General features: G+C 39.5%; 1 protein-coding gene across 1 annotated transcript in view; it reads left to right on the top strand.

Moving 5' to 3' along the window:
- Nucleotides 1-25,556, top strand: part of MAP2K6 (mitogen-activated protein kinase kinase 6) — a 109,795-nt gene extending 84,239 nt beyond the window's left edge. Inside the window, exons 3-12 of the mRNA XM_012662246.1 lie at nt 4,376-4,424; nt 5,014-5,127; nt 5,917-6,036; nt 6,858-6,974; nt 7,629-7,680; nt 9,960-10,087; nt 11,672-11,749; nt 12,915-13,054; nt 20,573-20,618; nt 24,916-25,556. Coding sequence (XP_012517700.1) covers nt 4,376-4,424; nt 5,014-5,127; nt 5,917-6,036; nt 6,858-6,974; nt 7,629-7,680; nt 9,960-10,087; nt 11,672-11,749; nt 12,915-13,054; nt 20,573-20,618; nt 24,916-24,993 — 922 coding nt within the window. The 3' untranslated portion in view covers nt 24,994-25,556. The remainder of the gene's footprint in view (nt 1-4,375; nt 4,425-5,013; nt 5,128-5,916; nt 6,037-6,857; nt 6,975-7,628; nt 7,681-9,959; nt 10,088-11,671; nt 11,750-12,914; nt 13,055-20,572; nt 20,619-24,915) is intronic.
- Nucleotides 25,557-27,196: the final 1,640 nt, after the last annotated feature.

The raw sequence follows: 27,196 nt of genomic DNA on the forward strand, positions 1-27,196 counted from the left end.
GAAGCCAAAAGCATCACTTCAATATTGTAGAGCATACCACTTTAGGTCAAAGAGTCGTCTTCTTATTTTAATACTGAGGCTTAAATTTGTACTCCTAAAGAAGTAGTTTCCACATTTTATGTTTTTCTTGGCAATTTTTTTGAGGTTGGCTTGGTGATTCTTACCATTTATACCCTGCCTTCTTCTGCTGTGCTACACACAAATAAACAACCTGGGACAGAGCTCCATTCTCCCAAGTTCACTGTGTGTGGGCCCTGTGCTGGAGCGCTTTCTTTGAGTTTCCAATGCCAATGTGTCTTCAACTTAGGTTTCTGAGCTGTCTCCTCACTTGACTGATCGTAACGAATCCTAAATCAACTCTATGGCAGTTAATATTATTTTGTTTAATCACTACGAGAAACTCAGGAGGCAGCTTTTATTACTCTCACATGATGTGAAAAAACAGAACTGTGCAAGGGTCAGGTGCTTTGCTCAAAGCCATTGAGCATAGCTTCATGGGTAAGAGTTCAGCTTCTGGAGCCAAAATGCCTAGGTTTATATTTGGGTTCTAAACTTCACTAGTTGAGTACCTTAGGCAAGACACCTAACTGCACCAAGCCTTAATTTCCCCTTCTATAAGATAGGAATAAAAGTGATGTGGTTGTTTGAGAGGATTAGATCGCATAATCCATATTAAGTGTCCAGCCTGGTGCCCGGTGCATTGTAATTGCTCAGTGAAAGGTAGCTCCAAGTTGACGTTATTGCATCGCTTCTAACTGGAAGAGCTGCCTTTGGGGATCTCCGACCCTCAATTATGTGCTCTTTGCCACACATTAGCCTGGTTGAGATTGTGACCGAACAGTTGATGGCTAGTGAAGTGAGAGGTGGGGATCCTTTACTTCTGTAGTTGAGAAGTCATCATGGTGCAGCTCTGCATTCGAATCTCATCATCTCTTTTGAAAGTCCTTAAATTATTTAGTTTCTTTCAATGTCAGGTCTTCCCAGTGAAATAGAGATGATAATACCTCTAAGAGTTGTAAGAATTAAAGCTATTTTATGTAAATGGTGTAGCACAATCTCTGGCCCGAGTAGGTGCTTAATAAATATTTTTGAATAAATGAATAATAATTGGAATAATAACCAGTGAACTGATTACTCGTATAGAATTATAAATAAATAATTACTGTAATAAACAAAAGATGGTTGTTCACATGAAAAACTAACACGAGGTGACCTTTGGAATACCTTTGGTCTGTCAGGGGAAGAATTTTGTAATAAGCTTGGTTGTTTCCACAGAGGACTAAGATAGAGAACATCCACCCACAGTATAAACTTCCTGCGGAGTCACAATGTCCCAGGCAAACTCTTATGCCCAGCCCTGGGCAGAACACAGCATCAACTAATCCAATTTGATCTGTCAGTCTTGGCCCCATCATTTGATGCTTTTGGCAGATGTGATGAGCTCAGAGGCCTGAGGCGTGGGTGAATTGATCATTTTCATGGGAGGAAGTCTGGGTATTGGGAACACGTTCCTTGGATTCAAGCATACTTGGATGGGAATCATGGGAGTAAAGCTCTTAGCCCAGTTTTCATATTTCCTTCTCCTCTTCCACTTTCTCCTCCTTAGATTAAGACTGAGATAGATTAAGACGGAGATTCAGGTGATGTGAGTTTTATTTTCAGCTCTGTTGATGACTGGATGGCTTCAGAAAATCACCAAGCTGTTCTGGGTTTCGTTCTTTTAAATCTGGAAAATGACACCAAACCCTTATTAATATTTGGTCGAGGTGTAATGCAAGGTTATTATAGAACTGAAGTCAGCAAACTTTTTTCATAAAAGGCCAGATAGTAAATATTTTAGGCTACATGGGCCGCAGTGGCTTCTATTAGATATTCTTTGTTTGTGTTTTACAGCAATTTAAACTTATAAAAGTCATGCTTAGCTGGACCATAGGCTGTAGTTTGCTGAGCCCTGGTATATAGAATACAAGAATATTAGACCTGGAAGAGATATTTTTTGCATTAATAAATATATGTACTCTTTTTTAACTAGAATGTATTCCCTATGATTTCTGAGAGCATGAACATTTTATAGACTTTTACTTAAGAACAGTTAACTGAAAGTCTCAATACTGTTAATTCTATAGAAAAAAATAGAACACTACAGCCTACAATAAAGGATTAATTGTTCATATATTTGCTTAGTTATTTCCACAAATTACTTAAAGCAAATATTACTAGAAGGCAAACAATAATTATGAAAATAATTTAAGAAGCCTCCTATTCCTGCCCTTGTTAATATTTTTCATTCTTGATTTCAATACTATGTTAATAATCATAAACCTCTCATTTGAAAATACTTTTATATGGCATACAAGGAAACAGGAGAGGCAAAATGATTTGGTAAATTCCAGCCAATCTCCAAGAGAATAATGATAATAGTAAAAGTAATGGTAATGGCATCACCCTACATTTGTATAGAAATGGGTTGTTCACAAAGCCCTTCCACGTGCTCCAAACCAACCTTGATTCTCAGTGAAAATCTGTTAATGCTATGCTGTGCAGAGCTGAGAGCCGCCCATTGATTATTCGTTCACGTGTTAGGGTAACTGTAGAACTATTTCCCAAGAAAATCCTGCCATGCCCGAGTACTCACTTGGCTCACTTGTACTCACATGGGCATATCTCATCCACTACCCTCACTGGATGGCAAGAAAACAGAGGTAGCCCCAAATAATTAGTGACCTTTCTGTTGCTTCATACTTTTCAAAAGGCAGAGTGCTAAATAATTCTGAGGGATGTTTTATTGTTTATATTGTATGTTTCAAGTCATATTTGTCTTTATTTCAAAGTGCCATTACGATTAGTACAAATCATGACAACTAAAGAACAGCTTTGGGAATTTTAAGAATGAGAAATTAGAATTTTCAAAATTTGACTCTTTCAGAAAGGTTTTTCTGAAGAAAAATTTCCTGCTCAGAAACACGAGCTGTATAAACACATTACTGCCATTTGTGTGTGTATATGCATTTTGTTTTTTATTCTCTTTCCCTTCCTCCCAGTCTCTGGTTGTAAGTTAATATAGAAAAACCATAAATATTCTATGCATATCAAAGGGATTTTGAAGTAAGAGAAGGCTTGCCATTAAAATCTTAGATTCATGTTCATATCTGTATTTGTATTCCTATTTCTTCCTTATTCTTTTATTTATGTATTTAGTTTCAGCAAAAAGGAAAGAATCATCATATATTAAGGGTGGGAAAAATCGTCATTGCCAAAGGATTCTTTTCTCTCTCCTTTTCATCCTCCCTCCTTCCTCTTTTCCTTCCATTTTCCTCTGCATTTTTCCAAAGACAGTTCTGGATGGAATGTGCCTCCAGAGAGACTTGAGTTTCCACCTATTTGGTCACCCTCTGTTCTGGCAGCACTAGCATTCCTTTGTCTTTAGCCTCTAGTTGTTCTAGTTGTTTGATCATATTAACCGTATGTTTCTTGGCATTTGTTACTTTTGTCACGATATCTTTGGTACCTTTCCTTCAAGAAAATGCCTTTCTAGGCTCCTGGTTTGGTGCATAGCCAAAGCCAAACATCTTTCTCTTGAGTAGATTGATACCAACTGAGAGATCATTGAAGTCAGAGAAAAGTACACACAAGGAGACTATGGAAACACAAAACCAGCAAACCTCTGGCTCCTCAGAAGACCCATGAATAGTATATACACCATGTATGGAAGAAATATCACTGAACTCAATTAGATAGCCTGGCGGAATAGAAGGAATGCTGAGCTGGAAATTAGGGGACCTGGGTTAGTTGTGACCTGGGACAAGTCACCTCACCTTTCTGGACATTTTGTCCCTCTATAAAGGAAGGGACTACATTTGGAATTCCTATGTTCTATGAATTTTATGAGTTAATAGAATCATAGGCCAAGTATTATTTCTTTTTTTTTTATTAAATGGTACAGAAAAAGTCATGGAATAATTGTATATGTTGGTGCTCTTGGATGAAAGAAGTTTGAGACTTACTACTATAGCATAATTATCTATATAACTCCATACATATGGCTCATATTTATTGGATATTTACCGTATGCCAAGCATTCTGCTGAGTATTTTATTTGGACTATCTCATTTAACACTAACTTCTGCTACATGAGGTAGGTATATTAGTATCTTCATGTTAAAGAAGAAATGAAGGACAAAAGAAATTAAATAATTTAAACCCAAAATGTATTTCATTTCAAATGCCATACTATTCACATTCTTATGCTGCTTTACGGTACTCATGAACTTCCACTTTCTTCCAAAGGAAAAACCTCTCTAGTCACATGTGATTTAGAGAGGACATAATTGATTAAATATCTCATGTTTCTTCTTTTCCCCCTTATCCTTCTTAGGCCACCTCGAGATTTAGACTCCAAGGCTTGCATTTCTATTGGAAATCAGGTGAGAAAAATCATGTCTGCCAGTTAATACCTTGGCCATTTTCTATGTAGGCTTTCTGATTGACCTCTGAAAAATTTATTTTCTCTAACATGCTGTCAGGGGATGAGTCAAAACAAAGCTTCAATTTTGAGGGAAGTGGTATGTGGAGCTTTTGCTCCTTTGAATGGTGTATTGAAATTAGGCTGTTGTGGTTCTGATGGAAGGTATTTGAGGACAGTAGATGATTCTCTTGGGAGTGCATTTCTCAAAGCCCAGTCATAATCCAGTTGGCACCAGTCAGTAGTGGATTACAAACATCATGGAGGGGTTCTGGCTAAAGAACTGCAGTGTAGAAACCTTCCACTGAGCCATGGGAAAGCTGAGTTGGAGTTGGGTTTCTGTGTTGCCTGTGACAAGCAAGTGGCCTCCTTTGGGAGCTTAAATACCTCCGGGTGCTTCTTGCTTTCAGGGGCTGCTTTGACGTGCTAGAAAATTTTCTGGCCCAGAAATAATCCTTAGAACATTGGGAGAAACCAGATAGAGGACAGCATGGCCTCTGTTCAGTTTATTTTTCTCTTTCCTATTGCATTACTACTTTTCTGTCTTGCAGAACTTTGAGGTGAAGGCAGATGACCTGGAGCCTATAATGGAACTGGGACGAGGTGCGTACGGTGTGGTGGAGAAGATGCGGCATGTACCCAGTGAGCAGATCATGGCAGTGAAGGTAGAGTTGACATTCCCCCAAACGTTCTATGTCTGCAGTGTGTACGTTTGTCCATCTCAGTTGTACATCAGCCCTTTTTGTAGAAGCAAAACAATCTTCAGTAGGGCGAAACAGAAAAGGTTATTTGCAGGGAGCAATATTTCCCTCCAAATGTGTGGAAAACGCTTCCTTGGTGTGAGTTGCATCTACTTTTATTTATTTTTTAAATGCTAAGTCTCCCCTCTCCCTCCTCCCTCCATTTCTCATGAAACCACTGTGTCATCATCACCCTTAAAAGAATTAACAATACTTCCTTAATCTCTTCTAATACCCAATACAAATGAAAATTTCCTTGATCATCTCAAAGTGGCTTTTTTTTTGCCCTCCCCCATCTGGTTGGTTTTTCAAATTAGCATCCAGACAAAAGTTCACATATTGCATTTGGCTGTTGTGACTCATAAATCTCTTTTATTCTATATTCTGTTACTTTTAAAGAATTGTCCCTAAAAAATCAAGAAACCAGAACTGATAGAGGAAATTGTCTCCATTTGTGGAAAAAGGAGGGTAAAATACATCTAGAGTAAATTTGCATAGTTTTTGTGTTATGCAAAGAAATTTATAATCATTCCATATTTCCATATTTCATTTTCATGTCTTACAAATAGCCAATCACTTGGGGTTGATATTCGGAAGATGTTGCTAGAAGTTGTGTGTGAATTTTGTACTGTCTTCAGGCTGAAACTCCTTAAGGTCCCTGCTTTACTCATCCTCAGAGTAGTAATCATAAATTTCCCATGCGTTCCCATTCAGCGGATCCGGGCCACGGTAAATAGCCAGGAGCAGAAACGGCTACTGATGGATTTAGATATTTCCATGAGGACAGTGGATTGTCCGTTTACCGTCACCTTCTATGGCGCACTCTTCCGGGAGGTAGGTGATGGATCAATTCAAAGTCCAAGAACAATAACTAAAGAAGTTTCTCTGATCACATAAATGCCATACACAATCACGGTGCTCTCTCTTGTTTGACATGTCTTGTTTGGAGAGTTTTTCATGTGTGCAGTGATGACCTGCCTTGGTGCAAAGTTGGCTTAAAATTATGGTACTTGCAAGTATGGTTAGCCCTTTTTAAGTTGCTGATTCTCTTCTTTCTGTTTTGTTTTGTCTATTTTGGCAGAACTGTCTCTTATCAATTGTCTATAAACTGATTTGCATTGATTCCTTAAAATCTGAAATATTCTGGTCTTTTGGCCACTTTATGAGCTTCATGTAGCCTGCTTGTGTATCATATAGGCTTAATTTGATCTTTGTTCTACCTCTGTTTTTCACTTTATGATTATGTGGATTACAAGGCTTCACCTCACTCTTCAAAGGCTTTTTTTGACTATTGCTGGCGCTCAGTATAGGAGATCAGACAAGGAATAGGCATTTAGACCTAACTCCTAGACAGCAGTAACAGTAAAGGCTTGGATTTCTGGGGTTCTGTTGCTTATGTCTGTGAGTAATTGGAGTCCATTTTTTGTTAAGGACTGAGAGATCACATGCAGATTCAGTGCTTGGCTGTTTGCTGGTTTGCTCTTTGGAGATAATCTTGCTTATTTATAAATACCTTTGAGATCTTAACGGAAAACCATACATTTCGTCCAAAAACTCAAGCAAAAAATAGTCAGTTCTTCAGGATAGGTGTTAACTGTTTTTGCTTTTTCCCTTTTCCATCCTTTTCAACAATCCCTGAACCAATTGGTCCCCAGGGTGATGTGTGGATCTGCATGGAGCTTATGGACACATCGCTAGATAAATTCTACAAACAAGTCATTGACAAAGGCCAAACAATTCCAGAGGACATCTTAGGGAAAATAGCAGTTTCTGTGAGTATACTGTGAACCCTACTACAAGGAGAATATGAGAAGTCTAGGCCTTCTGTGTCTTTGTACCTGGACCACAACCACTGTCCAGTACGTGTCTGTCGAATGCATGAGTTCATTGGTGGATGGATAAATACATGCTTTTCTTTCTGAGCACCGTGTAGAAGATTCCAGCACTCACTTGGTTTGGTTAACTCTTAAGTTAAATGCTTCTAAGCAGAGCATTCATCTCCTGTGACCACATTCCTGGTGTCTATATTCTGATATTAGTTTATTTTGATTTTCATCTGTAGATTTTTTAAATGTTTTCTTAAGACTAATAGGCATAGAAGGAAGCAGAAGAAAAAGAAATAGAAAGGTCTGCTACCTTACTGGTATTGAGGTTCAGGAGGGTGGAGAGAAAAAGGAATGCTTGGGAGCAAATGAAGAGCAAGGTAGATGAGGAAGACATCCTCTCTGCTATAAGATGTAGTCCTCTCTGGTGGGTGGAGTACAATTTGTATAACTTCCCCTGTCTTTTCCTGGATAGGACCACCAGTATTTGAGAAAATACCTCACCCTGGGACCTTAAGCTAGGGATAAAAAAACTGGATATACTTAACATTCACTTTCTTTCCAGTGATGTGGTAAATAAATCTATCTTTGTTTCTCTTGCAGATTGTAAAAGCATTAGAACATTTACACAGTAAGCTTTCTGTCATTCATCGAGGTTAGTATCCATGGACCTGCCTCGGCTGTTCCTTTTGTAAAGTTTCTTTCTTTTACCTGAAGTCCCTCCTCACCACCCTTCCCCTCATGGATGGACGTAGAACCGAGTCAGGCAAGAGAACTAAGGAGCCGTCCTTTGGGGTTGGATAGCAAATCATAGAAGTAGCTATTCTTTATCGTGGCTGAGGACGTAAGAAGACATGGGCTTTCTGTTACCTCTACATTGAATATAAAATGACTGTTACCAAGCAAAGCTGTGGGATTATGTCATTGAGAATTTTAGAGAATAGGATAAAAATTCATCTTGTATTGGCCATCACATGGGACCTTGTTGGAAAAGCAAAGTCATGACTCTTTTTTTTTTGTTTGAGACAGAGTCTCACTCTGTTGCCCGGGCTAGAGTGCCGTGGTGCCAGCCTGGCTCACAGCAACCTCAAACTCCTGGGCTCAAGCGATCCTCCTGCCTCAGCCTCCCGAGTAGCTGGGACTACAGGCATTTGCCACCAAGCCCGGCTAATTTTTTTTTCTATACATATATTTTTCATTGTCCAGATAGTTTCTTTCTATTTTTTTTAGTAGAGACGGGGTCTCGTTCTTGCTCAGGCTGGCCTCGAACTCCTGACCTCGAGCGATCCATCCGCCTTGGCCTCCCAGAGTGCTAGGATTACAGGCCACGCCCGGCCAGTCATGACTCTTAATACCAAATGAATTGGAATCTGCATTTTGACCGAGATCCCCAGGTGATTCTTGTGTATATTAAAGTGTGAAAAGCTCTGATATAAAGCAGAGCCCTTTCAGACAGGAGGCAGGACAACATGGTTTGTCTCTTCCTCCTCTCCTTCCTCCCCTTCCTTCCTTCTTGTAAGCTTTTTTTCTCTTTATCCTTCCATTCTTCCACCTTATATCCATTCATCTGTCTTTTATCCACCCATTCATCCATCTATTCATCTTTTATAATATTTTAAAAATATAGCACTATAATAGATGCCCTGAGAAGCCATTTGAGAAGAAAATAATATTATTATTAAAATTCTATGTAGGAATTCTTGATAGGAAAATAAGATAAATATATAAAAATAGGGGAAAAACCACCTTGGAAATATGAAAGTACCAAATATGAAAGTAGTATAGGTAGAATGTAAAACAAAGAAATGATTGTCATTTGGTGATTATAGTCAGGGAAATCTTCTTGGAAGAGATATACTCAACCAAGTCTTTGAGAAAATTAATAGGAAGTATTGATAACTAGTATGGCATTGTGGTTTTGGTAATTCTTAAACTCTCTGAGCCTAGAAATAATGTAAAATGCCTTGTACAGTGTTCCTATTATTATCATTAGTTGTCATTATTAATAATTGGGAAAATAAGATGGTGGAAGATGAGGAGGAGAAAGTGGGAAGGGATACAGATAGGAAGAAGACTATGGATTATCCACAAATGTGAAACTGATTTTTAAGAGTTTATTTCAGAATTATGAAATATTTAATTCATAATAGAGAATATATATAAAGCATGAAAAATAATAAAATTAAATTTGTATATCCATCAGTTTAAGGGAAAATTTATAAAGGATAATTTTTAAAGCTTTTTAAAATATCTTTTTTCCTGATCCCATGTACTTTGTGAAAAGTATCACCAAGTGAAAAAAATAACTGTAATTTCTAATTCCATTATCCAGAGATGACAATAGTTAAGCTTTTTGGGCGTGTGGGTGGGTGGGTTATATCTTTCTAGTATGAAGAACTCATTCCACATCTGTTCAATAATACCCCTTCTTCCGTCTGGAATACCTGGGTTTATGACTCATTACACTGTATGACCTCTGACATATCTCTTGTGCAAGTTTCAATCAAAACTGGTTTCTTTGATCATATTTAGTGTATCATTGTGCTACAGTCTGCTTTTTCATTCCTTGTTCTATTATTTCTAAACTAAATATCAATAGATCATTTGAACTGAGCATTTGCTTCAGTAATAACTTTTAAAGTTCTTTCTACGTGTATGGGGACAATGAAGATGATAAAATAAGTAGAAGAAACAGTTCTTTCCACTGATGGATTCACAGTCCAATAAAACCCAGACAAAACCTGAAATAGAAAATGAAATTGAAGGCAATAAGCAGTATGTAACTATGAGTCAGGGATGACAGTTACTTCTGTGTGGGGCAAGTTGGGGAAAGGAAGGTGAGGGACAAGTGGAGATTTCAGGCCCTCTGCTGGTCAAGAAATGAATCTTGAAAGCAGACTGAAATAATGGGATCCTGATTGTTTTTGGTTTCAGACGTCAAGCCTTCCAACGTGCTCATTAATGCTCTGGGCCAAGTGAAGATGTGCGATTTTGGAATCAGTGGCTACCTGGTGGACTCTGTTGCTAAAACAATTGATGCAGGTTGCAAACCATACATGGCCGTAAGTACAGTAGCTGGGGGTGGCACCTGAGAACACAACTGCCAGCAAAGCACGTGGGGAGATAGAAAACAGATGGCCACAGAGGGAACATTGAAATGTGCCTAAGGCTCTAGAAATATTCTGCATCTTCTTTGTTTCTTAAATATGTCCTGTCTGAAATCTTTAGTCACTTGTTTCATACATTGTCTTCATCTATTCTGGCTGCCATAACAAAATAATATAAACCAGGTGGCTTATAAACAACAGAAATTTGTTTCTCACAGTTTTGGAGGCTGGAAAGTCCAAGAGCAAGATGCCAGTAGATTCAGTGTCTGGCAAAGGCCCATTTGTCTAAGGTTCATAGATGACGTTTTCCTGCTATGTCCTCACGTGGGGAAAGGAGTGAGGGATCTCTCTAGGGCTTCTTTTATACGGGCACCAATCCTACTCATGAGCATTCCACCCTCGTGACTTTGTCACCTCACAAAATACCCTTTTCCTAATACCATCACATGTGTAATTAGGTTTCAACATATGGATTTTGGGAGGGATACAAACATTCAGACCAGGGTGCATATATATATATATTAATACTACTTTTAAAAAATCAAGTAAAAGAGATATATTATTTGAAAAAAAAACCACATAAACAATACATACAGCCTATACAATTTTGCACACTGAGTTGCAGGTGAGTGTTACCTTGTTTGTTGAAAATTGAATAGTAGGTAGAATTTAAATTACCCAAGCAAAGAAGTTGAGTTAATCATGAGAGAACCTCAAGGCTGTGAAGATTTGTAGCCATTAGCAGAGACCTTGGGATCCTCTTTAACCGAAAGAACGTAACACTGCATTCTACCTGGAAATGGACTTGTGCTTGGAGTTGAAAGGCTTTTTCTGTGTGTGCTTAGCTAAAAGTTGCTAGATCTATCAATGTAGGACAATAGCCCAGTGACTCTTCTCTCTTCTTCTTCTTTTTTTTTTAGAGATTGCCACCTAGGCTGGAGTGCAGTGGCACAGTCATAGCTTGTTGCAGCCTCGAACTCCTGGGCTCAAGTAATCCTCCTGCCTCAGCCTCTAGGAGTGCTCTACCAGGCCCAGCTGATTTTTTTATTTTTAATTTCTCGTAGAGATGGGGGAGGTCTTGCTATGTTGCCCAGGCTGGTCTTGAACTCCTGGCCTCAAGCCATCCTCCTGCCTTGGCCTCCCAAAGCACTGGGATTCCAGGATCAGTGGGATAACACACCTGAGCTATTGATTCTTTTTTCTGAGTTCTAGACTACTGATGTTTTTCACAAGGATAATTCTAGATGGTAACTTTATAACATAGACCCGCTTTCTTCTTAAGGTGAAATTGAAATTGTTGGTTTTGAAGGGAACTCAATCCATTACTGTGTCCAAGAAAAGAGTAATACAGAAGAAGGAAAACCCCAGGAAGACATTGATATTTATCGTAATTACTGAGCCCTCTCGGCCTGGGAGGCATGTTAGCTTAAAACAAGTCACTTGGCAGCTGGTACTACCCCAACCCCCAGAGACTTTATTGAGCTAAGAATGTCATCTCAATTGTCTTTCCAGTTTCTTAGCTGTCTGTCTCCTTTTTAGCCGGAAAGAATAAACCCAGAGCTCAACCAGAAGGGATACAGTGTGAAGTCTGACATTTGGAGTCTGGGCATCACAATGGTAGCGTATGACAATCATCATGGACTATAAGGTTAAGGGGATGAAACTGCAATGAGTGGATTTGGGACCAAGAAGCAAATGCCCAAAGTGCTGGCTTGGGGCATCCTTTCCTGCTGACATGACAGGAGATTTTGAGTGATAATTGTTTGCAGTGTGGTGTAGTAGAAACCCTGAACTGAGATTGGGCAAATTAATTTTTCTCTTTATTCCACTTCTGATTAGTTGTATGCCCTTGAATAACTGATGTAGTTACATAGACTCTCTTTCTGTCCTCATCTGTAAAATGAGATGATCTGACTAGATTCCTTATAGTTTAAAATTAAATTATTCTAGTCAAGGCAAGAAGCTTCAGCTACACAAAGAAAGCTAATATTTGTGGACCTTGGTAGGGCAGTGTTATCTAGGACATAGGCTATGCCTCCCACAATATTTTTATCATAGAAATATTAGCTGTTAAGGTCAGGTATATCCTAAAGACATGATAACAAATTGGATAATTTCCTTAGGCACAGCTCTAAAGTTATATGATCAGTGCCTTACGCATAACCTTGGTGATCATAAATTTACAGGGTATCACCAAGGGCTGGAATTATCCACTGTGGTCCTGGCTCCCTCCCGGGCACAGCAGCTGATTAAATCCTGTGAGTTATTTCACGTCCTTGTCCAGAAAACACGTGATCCTGTGACGGCAAAGTGGCCTCTACTCAAGTCCAAAAAAAGATCAGTCATCTGACCGTAGGTTACTTTCCCAACCGCCATTTCACCAAAGCACCTGCAGATGGCAGTAGAGGTACAGCTTTGTAAAGATCTTAGGGTGGGAATTGACTTTTCAGACCACACTTTGAAAACTAGTTTGCTTTGCCTCCTGAAGTTTGATACTGTTGGCTTGCAATTTTTATGAATTGCCACAGTAAATTTTAGTGAGGGACCCTGTTTTTTATAGGTTTAAGTGGCAGTCTCTAGTAAGATCTTATTTGAAAATCCCTAGAACTAGGAATCTGGGGAAACTGTTAGAGAATAGATTATTAGTTTATTTTTTCCCCCCACATTATACTTCAATGTCATCTTTGTATTTCCCTCTGGTGTTCCAGGAATGAAAAACACACCTGCTTCCCTACAGCAGCCCCGTTTAACCTGTTACCTCCTTGTTTCCTCTCTCCCCTAGATTGAATTGGCCATCCTTCGGTTTCCCTATGATTCGTGGGGAACTCCATTTCAGCAGCTCAAACAGGTGGTAGAAGAGCCATCGCCACAGCTGCCAGCAGACAAGTTCTCTGCAGAGTTTGTTGACTTTACCTCACAGTGGTAAGAGAGCCTCATCTCCCAGGTGTCAGTGCTAAAGAAGATGAGTTCTCATGGACTTCCTCCATCAGGTGTAATCCATTATGCATGCATTCATTCCGAAAGCATTTGTGGAGTATGCCCTAGACGCCGGGGGGGAGAAATGACTGTATCACACTCTCTGCCCTCATTGAGCTCAAAGTCAAGTAAAGAAGTCTCATAAATTAGTAATTATCATATTTAATATAATACAGCAAGTCTAGTGATGGAGATATGCACAAGGAATTCAGGGACCCCAGGGGAAAGGCATCAGCATAAATTTTTCTGGAGGAGATAAATCCTGGGCTGAGACCATGAGAGGTGTTTTCCAAGGAAAGGGGAAGTAGGGGAAGGAAGGTATTCCAAACAAAGGAATATCACACATAGTGTCACAAAAGCAAGAAACTATTTTCTATGAGCTATAAGCAATTTGATGTTTGATTAGAGCATAACGAGAAAGCTGGTAGGGACCTACCAGACGTCTAGAGCTAGGGAGTAGAGGAAAAGAATCACTTTGGGTGGGAAGATAGTGGGTAGTGTGAGAGTGTTACTCAGGTACCTCGAAGTCTTACAGAATCTTGGCTCCTGTAGAAGACTCGCTAACTGTGGATGGACTTACCCATGAGGGCAGAATGGATCGTGCTGGGGGTCTGGGAAAGGAATCCAAAGAAAGTTGGGGTAGAAAGAAGAAAGGAACCATACTAATACAGTAAACTTTATGTTTTCATGGAAATTGCCAGCGTGATCAAGAAAAGTAAGAGAGGGAAAAGTATTCTCCAGACAGTTGAGTGCTTTGTGTCTGCCTAGTGACCATGATGTCTGGCATAGCTTGATAGTGATGACCGTGGCCAGTGCTTCTGGAAAGAGGATGCCAAAAGTAAAGCACAAAGTGGAGCCATGTTAGTTTATTTGGGCATCCTGGGAGGAAGAGGGGTGAGAGACAGTGGCAAGCGCAGCTGTGACCCTCGGAGGGGAGCATTCTGACCACTCGCTGCTGAGGAAGGACCCAGAGCTTTACAGGCTGTTGGAGGTACAGAGGAGGCTGACGGAACACCTTGCCCATGATGTCATCCCTTGGCCTCCATGATTCCTGGGAGAAGTGTTCTGAATACAACTTTTATTGGGAACCATGATGAGACAAAGCAACTATCTGTTGCTTGTGAAACTAAGACCTCTCGGACTTTTCGTGAGTCCTCGGCCCCTTCTCACCCCTGATACTTTTATCTAATGATAGATGAGGCTGCCGTACAGTTGTTTGTTTTTGTTTTTGGCTGAATGGCCAGAGAGGGGCTGGAGCACCGAGCCCTAGTATAATACGTTCTGGGATGCCTCTTAAAATATACATCCTTTGGGCTACTGGGGCGTGGCCTCCTGTCTATTTTCCTCAAGGGAGTGTCCAGGATGTGGCAGTACATCTGCCAGGTTGAAATGGTTTCATGGTTTTGCTTTCTGGATTCAAAACCTTGGTTTTTGTTGTTATTGTTTTTATTTTTTATTATTATTTTTTTCCTTATCCTCTAATGTTTAAAGGTCACACAGAAAAAAGGATGAGTCATCTTGGATAATACAGATCAGTCGTTCTCAAGAGGGGTGGTGATGGGGAAGGATCTTATCTCAGGAAGTCTCCTCAGACTCTCCTCTCTGTCACCCATCTTCCACTTGTCCCTCTTTCCCCCCGATTCTGGGTACTTCAGGAACCTTCAGTGAGGAGAACAAGGCTGGTGTGGAAAGTTTGAGAAAGCTGAGTCCCCTGATGCGAATCACCTGTTTCATCCCACAGTTCTCAACTGTGTCTGCTCGTTTATAAAACTGTAGCGAGTTTTCAAAACTACTGTGCCCCAGGCCTCACTCTTGGAAATTCTGATATAATTGGTCTAAGGAGGGGCCTGAATATCAATATTTTTCAAATGTTCTCAGGTCATTCTAAAGTCCATTGGGGGTGAGAAGCCCTGGTTTAAGCATAAGATCTGTGGACCTGCTCTCCGTTGCTTTCTGTTCAGAGGCTTCTTACCTTCTGCAATTTATTTAACATCATTCAATTATTAGTACTTTTTATTTCACCAGAATATTTTTTCCTCTTACTTGGAATCTCTCCCAAAGAATCAGAGCATTAAAACTTTTACAGATATTTAAAAAAATGAAAATCTTGAAAAACAAATGTTTTCTGACTTTAATGTATGCCCACATATGTGGAAATCCCAGAGACCTGGGTCATTGCTCTTTATGTGGTGGCCACACTGTGCCTACCCTCCCCTCATGCTGCCCATAGTGTCTTCGTGGCTGCCCCTCTGAGATATGCCTTTCCCTCTCTTTTTCTCTCAATTTTAGTCCCAGCTACCATAGTTCATTAACTTAAACATTTTCAGCTGTAGACATCTTCCAACTTTCCTGAAACTGTTAATGCTATTAATACTGTTAACGCTGTATTAATTCATTTCCACTCATGTAAATCAGTTGGTCTTGCTTATGGGGCTTATTAAAAATTATAATATTAGAAGCAAAAATCACTTAAACTTAGAAGTCATCAAAAGATAAATTTGTCTTCCTCAAACTTTCAGTATTATAGCTCTGGTAGAATCCAATACTTAAGGATATCAACTGTGTGAAATAGTGAGTTATTTTTGTTGGTATGGGAATTAGGAAATTGAAAGGGAACATTAATTCTGAATTTTATGAGCATTCTTATCCTCAGTTGGACTTTCTCAGAGTACAAGCTCTCCTATTTCAGATCCCATGTCAATAATTTTTTTGCCTGCCATAAACCACCAATATATTTTCTTTGATAGCCCCTAAGGATGAATATTAACTTATTTTGAAACCAACTGCGTTGAAAAGTTGTCTCATACTTCAAAAACTAGCACAGATTTTTTTTTTAGACTTTATGACTGGTTTAGATATTTATGAAAGCAATTTAATTTTTCATATATATTAGTATATGAGTACATACACTCAGTCAGTACAATCTTGATATTTCACCTGGTTTATTATGGAAAGTTTTAGGTTTGATTTGGAGCTAGGTGGAAAGAATGGACAAGTGATTGTTACTGAAGAACATCTCTTCTACTTCCTGATGAAGAGAAGGGTGTTGCCTATAAACATAACTCCCAGTTATCAGCTATTCTTCTGTTTTCCTGTGTATAAAGCTGTACTATTGAGACACACCTTCATAAAAGGACCCTTTTTTGAGTGATCTCCATGTTTTTTTATATTTTTAGGACACAGGCTGTGGTCCTTCCAGACTTCTCAAAAAGTCTCAACTCTTTGCACTAAGTGGGGAAAGAGGACTACAGATTTGGAAAGTGAAACATTTAATCTCAGATTTCAAGATGGATACATCTGTGTTTTTATCTCCTACGTCTGTCTTTGGGATAAATGTAGAAAAAGGGCACGTTATCCATAGCTTAGGTAACTGACAGAGTATTTGTGACCTTTCATGGGATGGATCCTACCCTGGCAATCGATGAAATCACAAGGCTGCTAGGTAGCATACAACTCCATCCAGAGGATCAACTTGGGATGATGACATCATAATGCTGCTAGGTACTGTCAGTCTGCTTCCAGGGAATCAACTTAGTGGTCACTCTCCTCTGGCCCATCAGTACTGATGACAGTTTGTCAATTGACAGTAAATCATAGTTTGTTGGGGTAGAGCAGAAAGCACTTACAGGCTGTCATCATCACACCCAAAGTTACATCTAGAGCCCAGAATTCCCACTTCTATATTTCTTTTGCAGTAACATCAGACAAATGTTATCTTCAAGGGAATAAAAAAGAGAGAGAAAGTCAACCATATGAACTTGAAGGAAAAATACCCAATGGTTTCTTACACACCCTTCCTTTCTGTACTTATTTTGAAATAGGTCTACTGCATGATATTTTCTTCCTCTTTTTCCCACACAAGGGCTTTCTTATCATAGGGGTTTTAAATAGTTCCTGGGGTTGGTAGTGCTGAACACAGTGGCCTTTTTTTGGGATTCATAATAGAGACATCTAATAGAGCAGTTTTACATTCTAGTCCTGCAGGAGGGTTAGCAAATGAGTTTCTCCAAAAATGGAATTTTAGCAGGCTTACACTTTTCATCATAACCTCTTCCTATAGGTTCACGGAAGGAAGTCACTGGAAATCACCTGCCTAGTGCCACAATAGCTAGACTTCCTTTTTGTTGTTCCTTCAGGCCTATTTAGGAGGCTTGGTGCTCAGCTGACCCACCTGATGGCATATTGAAGTGTGTTGGAGGCCCATCCAGACACAGAAACTGTCTGAGTCAGAGAAACTAGTATAAAAAAGAGACAATAAAATCCAGTCTCCTGCTTGTTCAGGAAGGACAGTAAAAAGAGGCACTGGATGTTTATTTAGCTTATGACAAATATATGGCTTGAGAGGTGCAATGTGTTTTTATTCTGTGGATGCACCAAATAGCCCTTCTTGGAAACGATCGGGGCAATTCAAATAGGCAGAAATCCTCTGGTCAGCACAAACTTCAGACTAGCAATTCTCAAGACAGCATGAAGCTGTTTTTTAGTGTCAGCTATGGTCAGAAGCGTGTGTTGTGGCATTTGGAAGAGGAATTAGGGCAGTTAGCTAATTGCACGCTTGAAAATGACAAGCCACTTGAAAATTCAAGAGTCTGACTCAAATTCAAAAAGAAATTGGTGTAGCTTTGAACTCCACAGTTGTTATTTTATACTGAATTTCAAGCACTTCCTATTAAACATGGAAAATTTGCTTTTTGCCCTAACCTTATCCTGAGGATTTTGCTATTCTTAGCCCATGTTTTGAAGTGTTCTCCATTTAAATGGTGGAGAGAATGGGTTCTATCAGTTATGTTAACTGTATAAACAGCCTTGCTTTGCTGTGTAAGTATTTTCCATTAACATTCTGCACTAGTACTTGAGGTAAATTTTGAGCTTTCTAATCAGGGGCCATAAATTGAGAAATGGGATACTTTCCCCATATTTTCTTTATACAGATCACAAAATAATAATTTTGGAAAAATTTTTATAAAGTGTTTCAGAAGTGAAAAGATAAGATATCCTGACTCTAAAATCAAAATCACCTTTACTTAAAAAAATGTTTAAGCTCTTCTACCTATTGGGAAGAAAGAGTCTTATTTTGTTATCATATTTACTAAATAGAATGTAAAAAAAAAAAAAATCAGAAATACCAGAAAGATCCCTGGTTGTTAAAAGAGACCATCATTTTCATTTGAGAAGCAAGCTTTTCTTCCTTATTCCCTTAGTTCTGTTGTTGACCAATGAAAGCTAATAATGGAAAGGTGAGCCAGGGTTCTCAGTGAGAATATTCCAGATTCAATGTAGACTTAGGGTCTAGAGACACCCAAAATCAACCCCTCCAGTATTCAGTGTGGATCTAATGTTGTGTTTGTGCTTTTTTGTTATTGATTTAGCAAGTTAAATTGGTCAAATTATAGAGAAGAATTTCTGGTTTTTCATTTGCTTTGAACAATGGTGGGAAATTCAGGGCTTTTGTACGTTAGCCTATTTTTGTTATGTTTTGTTTTGCTTTGTTTCCTTTTTTTTTTTTTTTACTAGGGTCTATGTGCAAGTAGCAATGTTGACCAGGATCACATTTCTTCTTCTGTGCTTCTTTCTAGGTGAACTAACTCTTGAACTTAGAAAGAAAAAATTTTGCTCTGGGGCTGGGAGGCAGTGGTGGTGACAATGTGCCCAAATGTCAGATAAACCAGCTGGAGATTCTTCTTTTAAATGAATTCCTTCTCAGAGAAGGAGACAGGAGGTAGCAACAAGGAGGGACCCCCTAGCATACATAGAGCCCAGGGTTTCTCAATCTCTGCCCTAATGACATGTTGGACTGAATCGTTCTTTGTTGTGGGGGACTTCCCTGTGCATTTTAGGATGTTTAGCAACCTCCCTGGCTTCTACCTATTAGATGCCAGTAACACCCTGCCACCAGTTGTGACAACCCCAAATGCCTCCAGACATTGCCAGATGTCCCCTGGGGAGCAAAATCACATCCAGTTTAGAACCATCTATGTAGACTCTCACAATGTAGATATATAGAAATCCATGAGTGGGTGTTACAAGGTCTCATTCATTTCACTCAGGCACACATTCCCATATCAATCCGACTTTGACAGTTGTTAATTCCTCTTTCTAATGCACTCTTATTTTTATCCTCAGTTGAGATGAAACTTTCTCTCATAGGTTGTCTGGTCACTGAGGTCACTAGGTCCTAGGTCTGCCCTCAGTTCCAGGTTGAAACTTCTCTCCTCACATCTACCTGTACCCTGTCTCAGGTTCCTTGGCATCTACCCACAGCATTGCCTGGAATAAACTGGTAGGCTGCTTTTAAGTTGTTTTGGTTCAAAAACTTTTTCTCTTTTAAAAAATATTTTGTTTTAAACCACAGTTTCTCAAAGTGTCTCAATGACTTTTTATTCTCTTATGGTTTTATACCTCACCACTCTCATGAGTAGTTCCTGTGGGTGGAGGAAAGCTCATGTCACACATACTAGGTCTCATTTGCTCAATATATGATCCATTAGCACAAATCCTAGCAACCTAATAATCAGTCACATTTTGATTCCTTCAACTCCAGGCAAAGTTCCTTTCCATTTATGTATGATTTTGTGGCCCATAGGTCACAGAAGTCTATAGGTTGCCTTGCAAATCATGGTTTTCAAAATCATCCTTTTGTCCATTCATAACCTGGGATTCCAACTCCAAATAAACTATTTCTTTTGTTTTTTCCATTTTAAGGCTGGGGGTGGATAGAAGATAGGGATGGGTTAAGGATAGGTTGGTCTCTATCTGCAGTTTTATTACTGTTGCCTCCATATTAAATGTTGTTAAATGTCTGTGTATGGCGAGAGTTGAATGACCAGATGCCACTTGACTGTATTGCATGACCTCATAGTATTCCTAAGAAGAATAATTGCCAAGTCACTGAATGAATGTGCTTTCTCTCTAATCACCTAAGATATCATAAACAAGTAGTAGTGTTACCTTAGAAGTGTTACAGATTTACTGCTTCTGTCCCAGACAGGTTTGGTTGGGAGTATATAAAAGCAAATTATATATTCAAGAGAAACAGAAGCAAGAAGAGCTAGATAGTTAAAGATAGTGAAGAGGTAACAAATGTAATATAAAAAATACCTGCCAATTTTGGCATTAAAGCCTGCTTGGAAGGAAAGTAGATATATGTTTTGAAATATAGTGGCTGTATATGAGAAAGTTAGCCTGTATGTCATTGGTAAAGTATCAAAAGGAAAATACACACACACACACACACACACACACACACACACACCCCTTTCCCTATTTTTACAATTCAAGTATACCCAGAGTGATTTAAAACATAATTTATAAGTGTTAAAGAAGAGGAAAGTCAAGATAGGAGGCCCATGTTTTCAATACATTTTTATAGCTGGTTATGTTTAGTGTTTTACAGGTTCTGAAATCCTAGTCTAGTGAAAATACAGGTGGTTTCTAATTTTAATGTGCTTAATTTTTCTCTTTAAGCTTGAAGAAGAATTCCAAAGAACGGCCTACGTATCCAGAGCTTATGGTAAGTATTTTAATGTAAGCATGTCCAAACTAACAGCTAGTGAAAGTAAAGTAACTAAGACCTAAATTGTAATCAAATAACTGTGTTTTTACGGTTTTCATTTTCTACCTTTTAATTTTAGGAGGGGAAGGAATGGTTACATTTATGCACAATTTCAAAAGAGATAAGAGCAAACATCGACACCCTTCCTAACTGGAGCATAGTTATTCAGCAGGCGTTAAATGCTTGCTCCTGGCTGGGAACAGTGGTTCATGCCTATAAGCCCAACACTGCATAGGAGGCTGAGGCAGGAGGATTGCCTGAGCCCAAGAGTTCGAGACCAGCCTGGGCAACATAGTGGGATCCTGTCTTTACAAAAAATAAAAAAAAAAGTTAACTGGGCGTGGTGGTATGCACCTGTAGTCCTGGCTACTCGGGAGGCTGAGGTGGGAGGATCATTTGAGCCCAGGAATTTGAGGTTGCAGTGAGCTATGATTGTGCCAGTGCACTCCAGCCTGGGTGACAGAATGAGACCCCATCTCTAAATAAAATAAAATAAAAGTTAAAAAAAAAAATGCTTGCTCCTATCCTATCCCACTGACAAGCAGGGCTGTCTTCTAGACTAACTCAGGACATGTCACAGAAGCACATGTTCCTGGTATCTCTTAGCACATGGTGTGGTGAGGTGGCTCAGACATGGGGAAAGCACAGCTTGGAAGTGTCAAGTCAGGAAGAGTTATGGAAAGCCGATCAGGAGGGTGTGCGATAGTCAGAGCCAATCACATGGATTTTCAGTTCTGTTGGTTAAGCTTTGATAGAAGTCCACGCCACTCTCTGACTGGATGAATTGGAGATAAGGCCATCTTTTTGGGCCTCCACTGTCCCCATTAAAAAGACAGTCTCCAGTGTTTAGCACTCTACCAGCTCTACCCAACTAAGACCCACAGTTGAAGAAGAGAAGATGAGTAATACTTGAGAGACTCTTAGTATACTACATGTTTGAGTTGAATATTTCCTCCTTGATTATTTTTTTAATAGCTAGTTAGTGGGCTTTTCAGTCCTAGCTACACTTTTTTGTTATGCTAATGTAACACCACCCTAAGGGCATTTTAAAATTAATTGCACATAAAGTGCAATAGACTTACAGTGATTCCTGTAGGATACTCAGGATACTGTAATCCTATTTTAAAGTTGCCTTGTTTTGTAACTAATTTCAGATAAAAGAGGAATATTTTCTCTATATTTCTGGCTATTTAAAATGCAGAACATTTTTTGTTTTCCAAGTGGCCTCTTATTAAAAATTTCACTGGAACACATTTGCGAAAAAAAGAAATGCCTAATATACGTTGGCAGCTGATGTTGAATTCTACCTTTGCAATATATCCTAACACTGTGACATTTTATGGCCTACATATTAATGTTATAAGATCGTGTGGGTCCCCTCCTTCTCCCCCCACCATTCTTATAGCATTAGTCTCTGTGGTACTGGGGATGGACTTGCCTTTTAAGACTATAACTATTCCCTGCTTTCCTGTGGAATTGAGGTTTTTAAATGGAAAATCTGAGTCCAAACTCCCTGACTTTAGCACTGGGAAAACACACCCAGAGAGGCTATTGTTTAGATTTTAGGAGTTGTTGGAGGGAGGGAAAAAAATCCTTTTTCCAGGTGAAGGGCAGTTTACTTAAGGCTTTAACCCAGACATGTACCTCTTATAGAAATCCCAAATGTTTTTCTCCCTAACTCAGATTGAACACACTGTAAGGTCATCTCGTTGGCTTGTTCTCTCAAACTTCTCCTGGGGGTGGGCATGACTCAGTAGGATTTGTTTTTCTAGAGAAGATATCGGCCAACTTTTTCTAAAGGGCTAGATAGCAAGTATTTTGATCTTTGTGGGCCATACAGTTACTGTTCCAACTACCCAAGTCTGCTGTTGCAGTGTGAAAGCAGGCATATCCAATATGGGGGCCGGGGGGAGGAGTGTGTGTGCAACTGTGTTTCAATAAAACTTTATTTAATAAATAGACCATGGCTAGATTTGGCCCTTGGGCCATAATTTGCTGACCCCTGTCCTAGATGATAACTGCCAGAAATGATGACCAGGTCATTCAAAGGATTGCCTGGTGAGGCGATTATTTCCTCCAAATACCTTAGGAAGTTCTAGACTGAATTGCAATGTTAAGCAAAGGTACCTGAACCCATGGAAACAGTCTGGAGGGATGGGGCATTGTGCAGGGGCTGTGGAGACCTGTTGGTGACTGTAGCTTGCGCTTCTGCTCCTGGCGGTATGCTTATAGATCTCCGTGTTTTCTCCAGGCACAACAGTGAACCTAAATGGTGCAAAGTCCCTCTTCTTGTACCTGGCTTCCCTTGTGGGAAAGCCAGCCTGGGACTGTGGTCTAGGGGTTGTTCATGGTGCCTCATTTGTTTGTCTCCTGGTTGCTGTCTTTCCTTGCTATTCTTAGTCCATTGCTTATAGAAGGGACTGGGTTTCCTCCCAACCCTTTACAGCCTCAAAACCCACACAAGAGGGCAAGTCACACTTTCCATTTGACATGCCTGCCTGCTTTCCCCTCCCCCTCCCCTCCTGGCTCTCACAGCATTCTCCAAACCTGGGAATAAATGGAAAGGTCCCTGCGGATGTTTTCTTTTATTAAAGACTTCAGGTCAGGCTATTTAATGGATTCTCAGACTCAGGCTCCATCCACTGCACTAATAGCCACTAGTAGGACAGGAGACAAGGTGGGGCTGGCAGGCATTGGAAGCAGTCACCAAGACAATCTGAGGTTTGGCGTGTCCTGTTTTGATAGTATAAAGCTTTTAAGTACATTAAAAGATTTCCAAATGTCAAGAGGATGTGGGAAAGCTAATAAGCACGATGGCAAAGCACTTGGTGAATGTGCTGTGTAAGTGGTTAGTAATCAGAGCGGTGCTGCTGTGTAGTTGTCGAGGGAGCTCCGGAGGAAGGACCCAGCATCCAGAGCTTCAGTTGACGTCATGGGTGTGAGGATCTGGGCCAACACCCAACCTGTATCCTCAGACAGGCAAAGGCAGAAAACCTCTTTTCCGTTTTCTGAGTTATGATACTTAACAGTGACCAGCTACCTTCGTTTGGGTTTTATGTCCTTGTTCCTTTCCCATTTTCATTGCTTCCTAAAACTTTCATGGGTGGGCATTCAGTTCCCCACAGAGCTGACTCATTCAGCCCTCTGCTGTCAGGTTTAAAACAAATATAATTAGCAAACCTACAGCTAGGCAACAGGAAGGTTGTAAACTAAAGTTCTTAAATTCAGGGGAAACAGTGAATCATCTACATGTCTGCGTGTAAAAATGCTCATATTTAGCTGCTCAGCTGGTCATTGAGAATAGTCGGCAGCCCCGGGGATTGGGGAAGTGGGCGTGGCAGGTGAGTAGGAGCACGGCATTAGGTGCTACCTGGAGGCATCATCCTTTTTGGTTGATTTGGTTGGTTCTCTTTCCACTGTGAGAACTGTGGATCCATGACCTGATGTATCTCTTTCTTATTAGAGGTGGCAGGTTACACCGTGACAGCTGGGCACTTTTTGTGACAAAGTTGAGCCATTCGGGGAGAATTGGGCTGGTGCAGAGAAAACGGCTTCTTGTCACCAGAATTGTTTTGAAACATGCGTCCTCTTGAATCATACTGTGCCTGTTCACCCAGCTGAGTGCAGGACTTGATGTATTTTTAAAGTTGATCTGAGCTATGTGAATAGAGACCAATGTTTCCTTTTCAATCTTTAATCTCCAAGTTCAATTTCTCTGCACATACCTAGAGTTTGGCACTCTACATTATTTTCCAGATGGATTAACTCTTCATCAAGAGAGACCTAAGTATAACTCGTGGCTTGGAAAATGGCTTTAACTGTTTCAGTCCAAACCAGCTCTCTGATGTCAAAGGCAAGGACTGCCTTCCTCGAACATTTACTGTTCAACAAAATTGGTTTCTCATTCTACCATCCATTTCCTGAGAAATGAAAGTGCATAAATCTATGAAATTTCTGATTATTTTACTACTTAAATGACTTTGGAGGACCAAAGTTTTTATAAATCAACTTTTTTAAAAGCCATAGACGGTAGCGGAAACCTAGAGATATCAAAATGGGAGGAGTGGCAACTAAGAAATATCTTTAAATGTTTGCATCACTAGATGGGTGCTTGATTTCGGAAGGGATGGGAAGAGTCCAGCTGAGCCCTGAGAGGGATACTTAATCTGTTTATCAAACAGATCTATTAATTTGATAATCTCATATATTGTCAGTGACAAATATTAATACCGTGTATTTTTCTTTTCTTTCTCAGCAACATCCATTTTTCACCCTACATGAATCCAAAGCAACAGATGTGGCATCTTTTGTAAAACTGATTCTTGGAGACTAAAAAGCAATGGACTTAATCAGTTGACCCTACTGTGGATTGGTGGGTTTCGAGGTGAAGCAAGTTCACTACAGCGCCAATAGAAAGTCATCTTTGAGATAATTTAACCCTGCCTCTCAGAGGGTTTTCTCTCTCCATTTTCTTTTTTTCCCCCCTCCAAAGGGGGCTTTGGAATCTAGAGTATAGAATGAACTGTCTAGATGGATGAAATATGATAAAGGCTTAGGACTTAAAAGGTGATTAAATATTTAATGATGTGTCATATGAGTCCGTAAGCTTCTCAGACTTCTCTTGTTCTTTATGAAATGAATGCATTGGCCTTGGCAAAAAGGTGCTACAGTAGTGATGAAATTATAAGTAGATTTTCAGTGTGTCCCATTTATTATTTTAATATTTATGTTTTAAGTGCTTGGTTGAAAAGATTCCATTTTATGCAAGAAGGGAGATACAAAAGACAAGGTTGGGTTGGCAATATTTATAGGGCTTGTATTTTTTAAGTTCAATCATGTCTGTGGTCCAGAAGAAATTATTTAATATGCATCTTTAAAAATATTATAAAAATATCATAAAGGAGCTCTTCTTGTGAAATATTTGTTCCAGCTATTGTGGCTACTGCCATGTTCCCAAACTTCTGCTCAATCCTGGGTAATCACCACATATTTTCAGTGAAATGGCAAAGTATCCTGGTCATACACTTTTCCAAACTTAGGAAAACATAAAAATCACTTTTATCACAGCTCAAAGAGTAAAGAATTTGGTACACTTGACATTTGTGATATAAAATTAGTGGAAAGTGATTTGTGATGTGATTTTACGTCTACCTATCTATCTACCTGTGTGTATGTGTATTTGGTAATTCACAAGTCATGCAAAGTGGCTTCTACAAACATTTATATTTCATAAGGAGGACATTTGTCAGTTTTGAGGGAAATACGTTAAACCACAGAGAGAATCGGTGCTTTCTGCTTTCATCCCTCCTGTAGTGTATAAGCTCCAAGGATTGCTTTTGTAGTTAATGTACTCTTTTACTTTGTTTGTTTTCTTGTTCAATGAAGAAGCCTTACTGTTCATAGAAGAACTCCAACAGAAGAAAATTACAGGCACTGAGTTGTTCTTCGGTAAGATGAGGAGGGTTAAATTAATTCCTAGGAGTAGGCTACCAAATTTCAATAGTTTGAGTTGAGGTCACATCTTTCTTCAGCAGTATGCAGTAGCTGGCTTCCCTAAAGGAAATGAGGTCCATCGTGAACTCAATAGAAGGTTTACTGAGCAACGAAAGTTTTTTCTCATGGCTAAATATACCCACAGGTTCTCTGGTTTAGAGCTCTAGGTTTCTCTAGGATCAAGCAGTGAAGTGATTGACAGGGAAAATATAGATCTGTAATAAATAACCAGAAACTGTTGCTTTTGGACATTGTGTCCAAACCAGGAACCATTGCTTTTGGACAAGGCTACTCTTGGAATGTAAGACAGAGGCTTTTGCTTAAAAAAAGAAGAAAGAAAGAAAGAACACACTTTATTGCTTTCTTTGCCTCAAGTTCATGGATATGGAGAGGATTGCTCCTTAAATCCTCTCTTCCTCCCTCTTTTAGATTTTGCAATGCAATCATGTATTTTTCTCTGTTTGCACTTTTCCCTCCTTGTTCTTGACCTCTTGCTTATGTCACGTTCCCAAAGTGAGTATGACACTGCCATACACCTCTTGGTATTCAGTTCTGAGAGATACCTGTTTTGTTAAACATCAGCTTCCTCGGCTTTGAAGCTACTTCTGTCCTCATTCTTGTCTAGCCAGAAAAGGAGCATCATCCTAGTGATTATGGTCATTCCCACCTACCTTCCAAAATCTGGAAGTTCTTCTCTTTGAGACCAAGAGAGAAATCACAACTGTATGCCTTGCTTTATTCACGTCTTATGAAAAGAGAAAGTAGTAGGAAAAAGACAATCTGGGGTCACTCCATTATAACTTTTGATAGAATATATAGAGCATCTTTCTGGTCTGGATCAGATTACTCTTACCTATTTTTCTACTTCGAAACATTCTTAACCAAGTGTGCATTTCTCATTATGTATGCCTCTCCAATCTGTGAACCTACGGCCTAAACTTGCAAAACAATCATAGTAGGTAGAGAAGGAGTTAGACTATGGTTCTCAGCCCTGGGGCACATTGAAATCATCTGGGAGCTGTGAACACTGTCATTGCCAATGT

This window comes from Propithecus coquereli, unplaced genomic scaffold (genome assembly GCF_000956105.1).
Source record: "Propithecus coquereli isolate 6110/MARCELLA unplaced genomic scaffold, Pcoq_1.0 Scaffold76, whole genome shotgun sequence".
Classification (NCBI taxonomy): domain Eukaryota; kingdom Metazoa; phylum Chordata; class Mammalia; order Primates; family Indriidae; genus Propithecus; species Propithecus coquereli.